This window comes from Aspergillus brasiliensis, assembly GCF_001889945.1.
Source record: "Aspergillus brasiliensis CBS 101740 unplaced genomic scaffold ASPBRscaffold_17, whole genome shotgun sequence".
In the NCBI taxonomy this organism is placed as follows: Eukaryota; Fungi; Ascomycota; class Eurotiomycetes; order Eurotiales; family Aspergillaceae; genus Aspergillus; species Aspergillus brasiliensis.
In genome coordinates, this window is record NW_027137458.1 from 231,451 (window position 1) to 242,058 (window position 10,608).

General features: G+C 46.9%; 4 protein-coding genes across 4 annotated transcripts; 1 reads left to right on the forward strand and 3 right to left on the reverse strand.

Moving 5' to 3' along the window:
* Positions 1–835: 835 nt before the first annotated feature.
* On the reverse strand, positions 836–2,935 carry ASPBRDRAFT_34445 (uncharacterized protein; the record flags this gene model as incomplete). Its single annotated transcript, XM_067623237.1, has 4 exons — positions 836–1,258; positions 1,312–2,006; positions 2,061–2,409; positions 2,471–2,935. 4 exons carry the CDS (start codon positions 2,933–2,935, stop codon positions 836–838), a joined length of 1,932 nt encoding a protein of 643 aa, XP_067474382.1.
* A 448-nt stretch (positions 2,936–3,383) lies between these two features.
* On the forward strand, positions 3,384–4,361 carry ASPBRDRAFT_34446 (uncharacterized protein; the record flags this gene model as incomplete). Its single annotated transcript, XM_067623238.1, has 4 exons — positions 3,384–3,514; positions 3,561–3,688; positions 3,742–4,288; positions 4,334–4,361. 4 exons carry the CDS (start codon positions 3,384–3,386, stop codon positions 4,359–4,361), a joined length of 834 nt encoding a protein of 277 aa, XP_067474383.1.
* A 423-nt stretch (positions 4,362–4,784) lies between these two features.
* Positions 4,785–5,778, reverse strand: ASPBRDRAFT_59133 (inositol oxygenase; the record flags this gene model as incomplete). Its single annotated transcript, XM_067628003.1, has 2 exons — positions 4,785–4,841; positions 4,906–5,778. 2 exons carry the CDS (start codon positions 5,776–5,778, stop codon positions 4,785–4,787), a joined length of 930 nt encoding a protein of 309 aa, XP_067474384.1.
* A 1,397-nt stretch (positions 5,779–7,175) lies between these two features.
* ASPBRDRAFT_187145 (uncharacterized protein) lies at positions 7,176–8,513 on the reverse strand. The gene is made up of 3 exons (XM_067620089.1): positions 8,337–8,513; positions 8,015–8,286; positions 7,176–7,953 (listed from the first exon to the last, which is right to left on the reverse strand). Exons 1-3 carry the CDS (start codon positions 8,383–8,385, stop codon positions 7,216–7,218), a joined length of 1,059 nt encoding a protein of 352 aa, XP_067474385.1. The 5' UTR covers positions 8,386–8,513; the 3' UTR covers positions 7,176–7,215.
* Between the last annotated feature and the right edge of the window lie 2,095 nt (positions 8,514–10,608).

The window sequence follows — 10,608 nt, forward strand, 5'->3', positions numbered from 1 at the left end:
TTTATAGTCTGGTCAGGAGTTATGGATCAATTCCCTGAGTCTATTGTTAGTTCAATTGGTCATCTTAGCTTATACTTTATATAACTGTTCGTATAATCTACTTGGTACTTGCTGTTCAGGTACAGACAATAGTACCTGAATTGAATATTCTTGGATATCAGTACGGGAGACATACGTTATAAATTTATTTCTAATATTCAGAGTTGCTCTATATGGATCTACTTGTCGGACTAGAAAACCCGTTAGCTGGGTGAGAGACCAGCCGATCATTTGAGAATTTTTACCTATTGAAAGAATTCCTCTCGATATACTTGACAAAACACTAACGACTGCTTTGATGATTCAATACGTTTATAGACGATTGAATATGTAGAGCTGAGTTCTTATATACTACGCAAGTCAATAACTCCTTACTGAGTACGCAGGTTACAGTATATTGCTAGTATGGGTCCCCAAATTATGAACCAAGCCCTCGGATATGGAAATTGATGCTATAAGCGCGTACTTTAATTTATGAGAGCAACCTTCGAAAGGCCTTCCTACAACTGGGATATTATTTCAGGGTTGTGCACCATCAAATTAAAGCCGACCATCTAATATCACAGCTAAGATAAGTACTTGTATGACAAATAGACGAAGCATTGGAGAATTCATTTCCCTTTCTGCGTAGTTCCATCAAGACCACATGAGTTTAGAGCCCTGTAGAAGTCATAGAACCCAACGAAAGGCTCTGAATCTCTCAACTCCCAGCTTCAATATGCAGTACAGTACCAATGTTTCATTACCCCTTTCCTATTATCATTCTGTCCCATGAAGAACAAAGGTTCGGGGCACTTTACAAGTAGCTCTTTGGCTCAGAGCAGCACCCGGAGGATTCCTGAACCGTCGACTTCTGATCAGTGTATTCAACACTCTTGTTGAACTCTTGAGTCGACGGAGGAACATCATTGGTCGGGTTAAAGAGGCAGAAGTTAAAAGGACTCAGCTTGACTTGTGCCACTTCAACAGGCATCACCGGAAAGTCCTCGACGCGTGGGTTGTGCGTGAAGCCAAAGGTATGCCAGATGACGATATCTTCGTTCCGTACCGAGTCGCGACTTTCATTGATCCACGACTTGATGCCCGTGCCGCCAAGAGACTGATTGGTGTAGTCACCCGATGGGAACAGCTGACGATACTTGTATTTGGTGACCCAGATTGGGCTCTCACAGAACTCTGAACGGCGCCAATGCCAGGAGCCCGGGCGAGCGAGTAGCATCTACGATCAATTGTTAGAGAGATCTAGAACCAAGCAGTTCGTGGTCGACTTACCTGAGAGCGATACGGCACCAGTTTGTACCCAATTGGAGTCAACGACACGGGGTTCTGAATATTCTCGTTTAAGATCTTGAAGACTCTGCCTTTAGAAACATCGTCCTCGACAGTACCTGCCCGATCCAGGATGCTTTCCTGCGTAACGAATCCGTGACCGAGAGGGTTCAGATCCTCATCCCAGGGAAGCGGAACAGTATCGGTGGACGCGAAGCTGTTTTTATGGCCTCCCACGGCTGGGTCGATGCGCAGGTTGAAGATATGCTGATGGTTTGGGGCCATCACGCCATCTGCGACACGAGTACCCCATGGAGCTGTAGCATCTTTATCAATCGGCTGAGTCGAGAGAATGCCGGTAGCACGAGTTTCGTAGGTAAGTTCCCCAGATTGATCAAAGTACCACATGAAAATGTATTCATAGTTCGCCACCGTGATAATACTTTGTAAGACAAGCTGGCGCTTCCTCACCACGGTTGCGTTACCAGTCCTGTGGTTGGTATGCTTCCACTGGATTCCATTGTCGATTTCGTGGACACAAATAGCGTTAGGTCTAGGCGCGGGCTTTCCATCTTTGGTGACCACACATCCGTCCAGATATTTAATGAGGCCTAGACCGTAGGGTACAAACATTTCCGACAAAGACAGACGATAGAATGCGCTCTTTCCGTCGAAAGACACGTCGTGGAGAGTCATTCCTAGATTGAGTCAGTATCGAAGCTATCACTCGGATATTGTGAAGTTCATCTCACCTTCACGCCAGTTGAATCCAACACGGAATCGCCACTTTTCCCATTCAATCAAGTATCCATTTACAGTGAACGATGCTCCCTCCGGTTGAATCACATGATAAGGCTTCAGCGTTGTCCGAGGTGGATTCTTCTGCAGGCGATGGTTATATTCCGGTTCAACGGGGTCGGTCCGACGATGAGGCACCTCCGAGCCAACAGCAGAAGCAGTTGGGTCCGATCCCAAGGGCAGACGGATGACCTTTGTCACCTCCATCTTACAAGGATCCACAATGACCATGAAGTCAAGAGGGAAGCTGTAGTGACTGGAATCGGGGTCATTATTCGCTGGGTTTCGCATGTACATGAATACCTAAAAGTGAATCCATGAGTTTGTTGTGCACCTCGAGTCTCGATAAAAGAGAACCCCGTACCTGGATGCGACGAGTCTGCGTCTCTTCACCATCTACGCCATGATCCCAAGGATCTAGCACGACAGTGGTGTCATCGATATGAAGTCTCTTGATCTCCGCCTGAACAACAGGGTCCTTCAAGACAACCTGCGCAACCTCGTTCATCTCCATTCGATCACTTGGCCCATGAAAGTCGCGCGGAAGCTCCTTATGATGGACAAGTGCCTGTTTGGAGAGGTCCACGATGCCTTCAAAAAGACGAGGAGTGTACGCAATGTACCAAATCACAAATATCTGGCGGGGAATGACGGGGAGGGCCTGACCACAGTGCTCTGCGTCCAGGAAGTCTACCAGAGCGGCTTTCTGCGGTTCCTCCAGTCCGGCAGCTTTGAAATGCAGTGATATCCCACTGTATTCTGCTTTGATCAGATCCGTCGCCTGCTTGATCTCCTTCGCGGTAGCTGGGTCCAAGGGGTGGCACGACATCGTGATAGAGATTGATGAAAAAGGATGTTAACGTGTGAGAAGAACGTTGACGTGTGAGAGGATGCAGTGTTGACGCTGGTTCGTGTTGATCAGGTTGCAACTTTATTCCTCGTCGTGGGGCCGACTCCTCGCGGAGCCGAGTTGTAGTCACTGACCTCAAGCCGAGTTGTGAACGGGGCATGCATGTCTTCACAGGATCAGCTGAGCTGAGTGCAGATGTGCAGACCTTGAGAAGATAACGTCTGTTTTGACCTCATTTCGCTCCCATCTTTCCATCTGTGAGCGCCTCACTGGTTTCATGATTGGGTGATATGCAGATTGACCATCAAGACAGCCTCAGAACGACCGCTGCCAAACTGCGCTTCGACAGGAGCTCCTTCTCTTCTGAGTACTAAACTTCTGCAAAGATTTCTAATCAGGTACTCTATCGACTTATCGAACAATCGCCATGCCACGTCGCCTATGGTCCGCGGAAGAAGACGCGAAGCTCTTTGCACTCGTAGAGCAATATGAGATATGCCTGGCAGAGAAAGCAATTGGACTGAGATCTCCAAAAGCCTACCCAGTCGGACAGGCAAGGTGAGCTTTTGAGGGAACGCATGCAGACCGAGTACTGACAATAAAGGCAGGCTTGTCGAAAGCGGTGGTTCTATTCCTTGGATCCAAAGTTGCGGAAAGGTCGTTGGACGAAGGAGGAGGATGAGATACTCCTAGATGCATATCAGCGATTAGGCCCTGCTTGGAAGGAGATCGGTAGGTTGTGGTATCGCTTTATCTTTTTATGTTGCTAAGTACTATCCGTGCAGCCCTCCTCATCGAAGGGTGGACCAACGATCAATGTGCCAAGCGTTATACCGAGATGCTAGATCCCTCTGTGGAGAACCGCCTCAGAGCTTGGTCGCAAGAGGAAGATCAGTACTTGATAACAAAGGTAAAGGAACTCGGACATAAATGGTCCACAATTTCATCGGGACTACAGGGGCGTCCCCCTTTGACATGCCAACATCGATGGGAAAAATTAGGCAAAGAGCTCGCAAGCATGCCCAATAAACCTGGCCAGGACCAGGATAGTTCCACTAAGTTATCACTAGTACCATCCGGATCTGATTCAGTCTCTCCAGGATCTAATTGCAGTGGCAATGTCTATTCCACGGACAACGGTCCCCAAGATGACGCTGAAAGCCACAAGAACCAGTTGGATGGGATGGATAGAACACGAGGTCTGGAAGATATATTCTTACCACAAATGTTCGATGTCGACGATCTGACACTTTGGTCAATGAATAATCGAGAGGAAAACTACACATCGGTGCAAGATTCTACGGGAATAAGTCAAGATGGCTATGTGCCCTGGTACGTGAGAGAGTTGACTTCTTCAGTGGTTCTTCATAATCACAGTTTACCGAGGGTGCTTACCGGGACCTAGATGCAAAACTGTCAAGGAAATCAATAAGAGTCACCTCTCCATCCTGAGACGAACAATGTGCTTTCGAAACTCTGGGATTAGTAACAAATATCCAGTTCTGGTGTTGTTAATGACCGTGTAAGCTATGGGTTTGCCGAGCATTTTTTGGATGGGCGTGATGATGGCTAGGCTGGAAAGGTGGTGTGTTCTTAAATTCCCTAGGGATACTGTCACATTTCGTCATGAAACTAGGTCTGCGAAACAATCGGCCACTTGTTCTACTTCGTATATGAATGTAGAATAGCATGTAAATTCAGTACCTTAGAACTCTTGTTTCCTAACATGATCTCGGTGCACCAACGGGAGAAGAGTGTATCCGGCGAATGAACACAAATACGGCAACCCTTCAATGACCAGATTACCCTCGCTTCCATTTCCGTCACCCTACCAGCGCAGCACCTTGTTAGGGAAGTACTCGTCAATCAGCTCGAGGTAGTAAGGCTGGCCAGGTAGAAACGACGTCAGTGATCGAACTCATACCAAACAGCAATTTAGACAATCTCACCTTCAACTTCTCCGGGTCTGGCACGCTATCGCTCTTGCTGTACAAATCATAAGGATTGAATGCGCGCACCGCCGCAAGCATCTTCTTATCATGCTCGTTCATCAACTCATGATAAGCGTTCTCACGATGCCAAGGATAAAACGAGTGATATCTGATCATCGCAAGGCCTTCATCAGGGATAGTCGACTGGTCTCTGACGATATGATAGAGATACTCATCATGACCCCAGCAAAGCATGACATTCTCCAATCCACAACCGGGAGAATAGATCCCAAACTTGGTATTGTAGATCGGATTCTTCAAGTCCTCATTATTTCTGAAAGACTCCATTCCAAAGATAATACGATCATCAAAGGCACATCCAACAGGAAACGTATCACCCACCACATCCCACTGGCCCTGTGCACCGAAGAAGAAAAGCAACTTGCCCAGGTCATGAATCAATCCGACAAGTTGCATCCAGCGGGGCTTTCCCTCCTGACGAATAGCCTCTGCAGACTGCAGGAGATGTGTCATCTGTGACTCCTGGGTATCGGGATCACATTCATCGATGAAGGTATTAAGCTTCTCGATGGCTTCCCAGACTGTCATGTGGGCACGCGTCTTGTTGTGGAAGTCATGTCGGGCTTTGAGGTTGTAAGCCACGGTATGGAGGGTATGTTGCTGCGCGTAGAAGTTCTTGACCCGGTCACAGGCATCGTTGAACTGGCGGAAATTGGTCTTATCTTTGGCTTTGTCGAACTCCGAGTCGTCGTATAGATCTTTGGGTGTCTTCTGATCGGGACTCTTGGTCTTTAGGACGTTCACTGCGTCGATCATGTCCGAGGTGGCCTCGATGTTGGTGGGAGCATGCTGGATCTCGATGGAGGGCATGATGGGTGTTTGCTTGGTCTGTTCGAAAGGATGTCTTGAAGATTATCTTGTGGGTGATTGTGTCTGATTCAGTTGTTACCCGATCTGATGACTACCGGTGGATTCATAGATTTTATATCCTTTTGGAGGGCATTCAATCGACATGCTAACTTGTTTCACTCGGATACAAGAATCCGCATGCCTTTCGTATGCATTGGTAATGACATAGATGCTGTGATCTGCCGCTATTCGAGCCATGTATGTAGCGGAAAGCGGTTTCATGCCTGCTGGGGGCAAAGCGAATTCCGTACAGAGTATACATACCTTTCCAAGGCCTGACGGGGATCGCTAACTCGGGATTATAGTTGAAGAGCAGGCATTCTCCATACATCCGGGATTCAATTCGATACCCCTTCCACAGGAAAAGGAGTTCCTTCCGTCAACTATGAAATATCTCGAGACAGGATACAACTTACACCAAGCGAGTAGCTTTTTCGTTTCGGGCTGAATGGATTTGGCCTGTGTAACACATCTATCACTAGATTCGAAGGAGTTCCCCAGTCATCATCAACTGCTGCATGGTTGGGTGTCTGTTTTAATAACGTAGCTCTAACGATAGGAACTTCAACATACAACATGATAACCAACCGAGTATCTAACAGTGCACTACCAAGATTAGGGCCTTACGAGTACCACCAAGTCCAACTGTCTTCCTTTCTACGTCATTATCGACTACCAAGTAGCTATTTCCAACATGCCGAAGGCACAGACCCAGCTCAGGCACAGTCAACCATATCAATTATCTCATGTGCAATGACAATATACATTTTGGGATAATATCTGGCTATTCACTTCTACCAGCACACATCAGGCTAAGGCCCAGAACAATTGTTGAGTGGAGTCTCGAATACTTTTCCGGGTAACTAAAACCAATAAACGTAGCAAATTAGTGATCTTGGAATGTGATAGGCTCGACTGAGCGCAAGGATCGAAGCATAAGTGCTCATCCAATGCCAGGATTGGGTCCGAGGAGAATGAATGAGATGAGATATGCCAAGTCGGAATCGACTCGCGTCTGCGGGGAAGCTCTATCTTACCGGAGAATGATCACCGGGATATCTGACCCATATTCCGCGAAGTTCAAATTGCCTTTCATTATAGCGAGAGGATCATAGTGCTTGTAAGATAGAGGTGTCTGTGTTGTGAAGAAATATGCCAATGTTTAGTAGACTGAGTCTGATGAAAATTGGCAGGGAAACTAGTCACCCACGAATGTTACAATATGAAGGGCGAGGCTTTTGGGAAAGTGTTTCATGCACACAAAAATCAGAGAGTGAACCAGAATAATATAACATCCACCTTATCTGTGCATTCAATCTTCGACCACTTCTCATTATATCAAGCTGGATGGATAAATACAACGGAGTAAACAAGTCGCATGTCTCATTCGTATTCTATCTAATTCTTGAAAGTCTGACCCTCAAAAAAGATCTTCTCCCCACTGATCAAACTCCGCTGCAAAGCCTGCCCAACAGCAACTGCCCTCACAGAGCTCCGAAGACTAATTGGCGGCGCTGTATTCTCCAAACAACACTCAGTAAACTCGGCAGCCTCGGTGATAAAAGCCTCTCTGAACCGCTCATAATAATGCTGGGGGAGTAGGCGTCTCGCACCCGCGGCATCATGAATCTCAACGTGATTCTTCCTTGGTTGGAAGTTAACCTGGACTGAACCCCTCTCGCAAATAAGTTCAGTAATATCCTCCTGACCAGCCGCCATCATACGCGTGCAGTACAAAGCCGCGATCTTCCCACCTTCGAATTCGAGTGTAGCCAATGCATTGTCTCGATCGTTGTTCTCCTGTAAGCCGGAATGCACGGCACAGACGCCCACGGACTGCAGGCTCTTGATACTGGTGTCTTCACCGAGGAACCATAATATGAGGTCAATGTCATGGATGGAGCAATCGAGAAAGATACCGCCGCTGGTCTTCGCGTAATCTACGAAGAAGCCCGAGGTGTCAATCAGGTCGGCGGTTTGGGAGCGGAAAACAACAGGGAGACCGAATTCGCCCCGGGCGATCCGTTCATGAGCCTCGCGGTATGAGGCGTCAAAACGGCGTGAGAAGCCACACATCACCTTCTGGTTAGGGTGAGTTTGCAGCGACTCCTCGTACGCGTCGAGGACCGATTGGGCCTTTGAGATGGAAAAGGTCAGCACGTTGGATATGAACTGTCACTGACGTGGTAATACGTACAACATCAAGGTCAATACTGAGAGGCTTCTCGCACAGAACATGCAAGCCCTTTTTGATGGCCTTAATGGCCTGTTCTGCATGTACTGCAGTGATGCTTGCAATGACCACTGCCTCCAAATCTTCTTTTTCCAACATTTCATCATAGTCGGCGTAAATCGTCACACCCTCCAGGTTGTCCTGTCCCCATTTCCTTTCCTCACTATCGGGAGTGCTTGCAGCAACGACGTTTGCTCGGGCAGTCAATTCATGGAAGTTGGTAGCGTGGCGCTTGCCTTGGTGATCATTAGCTAACTAGCTGATCTCCTAGGCAGTTTGAACGTACCCATGCGGCCGAGGCCGGCGATACAGATACGGAGCTTTGTTTTCGCCATATTGCCTGATTAGTATCAATGAGTCGCTAGATATATATGTCAATTTTTGATGGGCATTACACGGTTTATATAGCGCTGTTGCTGCCCGCGAAATGAAAGCCGATGTCATTCAGTCCCGGAAATCGAAACATCCTTCCCGGGATTGTATGTCCGGTCGCAATAGTTGGACAAAAAGCAAGTGCACAACTACCTTGAGTGAGAAGAGTAGTCACATGAATCATGGAAGTTGTTTCCCTTGTCTATCAAGTATATACCATACCACACCGACGAGGTAGCCATGCCCATCCAGGCCGGCGCCTGGTCCTCCGACGGATAGGGACCAAACAGTTATGACCAGTGAAAGGTCTAGTGAGTACTTATTGCGAATGGAAGTCTGCTCCATATACTAACTAGTTTATATACCAGTATGGTTGGGGTTATGGGGAAGGGGAACATAGATGTTATTGCTAGACTGCACCTCCAAAGCTGTTTGTCGTCGTGCCAACACACTGGACGGGGATGATTTCACACCGTAAGCTCACAGTGATGAAGTTCTCGGTCTCTGCCTGCCCGCTTGGAACAGCAATCGTGTTCATACCATCTCAACCCTTGCCACGTCACTTCCCACAATTAGCTGGTTTCAGGAAAAGACGTTGTTTGGAGCATGGCACCGACGAAAAGCGTGCAGTACGAAAATGCAATCGTCACACCTTCTTAATCCAAGTGTACAGGGAATTCCTCTCATGAGCTGAAACCCAAGGGGCCCGTGATGCAGCTAAGCTCATAGGTAGCAGTTATTTGACCTTGTATTGTGGAGATTGGTGTCGAACGTCCGTATGGTATGACCGTTGTCGAGCGATCCACAGAAGACATAGTCATACCTAGAGAGAAGTATTCCAACACCTCAAGCATCGTTATAAGCATCGTTATAAGCATCGTTATAAGCATCGTTATAAGCATCGTTATATGTTTTATTAATGGCTCTTGTTGAGGGGTTGAGAACACTGCGATGCAGAGCTGGACCTACTGGGTACTCAACTGACAGTATTTAAAGCAGTATATTGTGAGAGATCCCAGCCTTTCATATATATCAGATGTTTCCCAACAGCTATCTGTAGGTACTAGATACTATTGTCACCTATAACGAACTCCTGGTCCGCGCAAAATTGAGGGATTGATGTGGGATAAATTCAACATCATCCAGATCGCATCGGGCCTCGGAATTGGCGAGGTATACAGAATTCGGGTCGAGCTGTCAATCAATAGAGATAATCACTGCAGTAATTGCCCCTTTTATACTCTATCTTTGTTCCTCAGGTCCAGTTGCCTGCCCGGATGGAGTTGATCACTGCGCCGACCACTCCCGATCTTCTTGCATTATCCAGCAGGCAGTGGCCAGCAAGGCATGTCAAACACAACGAAGAGAATATAATGGCCAGTTCTTGTCGAAATATTTGAGTGTACCGTTGATGGAAGTTTTCGTCGCGAGCAAATATAACCAGAGCGTGCATCTGCTGCGAGAATATAAGGGAGGTATGACTCCGTTAGAGAAGCACTGCTGTTGTCTAACCGCACGATTCCCATTCGATACTTAGCTAAAGGGATATTAAACTAAAACAGTAGGTAGTTCGCGATCTCCAGTCTCAGGTTTTATTTTCGGCCAACATAAAAACCAGATTAACCACAGTCAGATTTAGGTAAGAATACTCGTTTGAAGATACTGACCCATCTTATGCTCACCCAATCTTAAAATAACATACCTCGAATTATGTGCAATGACAAAAGCTGCGGTTGCTTTGAGTGATCATTACTGCAAGTCAAAAAATAATTTTTACTCCAGCAAGTGAGATTTTGGGGCCTTGTGTTGAAGGAACTCAGCCAAGACTACAGGTATCCTGTAACTCATTGTCAGCATGTGAGTTCAGTTTAGGGATGATGTCATGATCGACCGAGGTCTCGAAGTTGTCTCCGCGATGATTGAGTTGGCAAATCCCTCAGGGCGCAGGGATCTTTGCTGGGCTGAACCGCGATTGCCACTTGATGGAAGCCATATTACTAAGACTTAGTACTTGATCGTACTTGTACGAATTCCCAGTAACTTTACAATGGAAAATAAACAACCATAACTCCAACAGCGTAAGTTAGTCAGATTGCAATGGTAGTTTGTCCATTGCAGTGGTTGGAGTTGTGGGATGATATAAAATACGAAGGGTAGTATATATATTCGGATGGCTGATCCCTCAC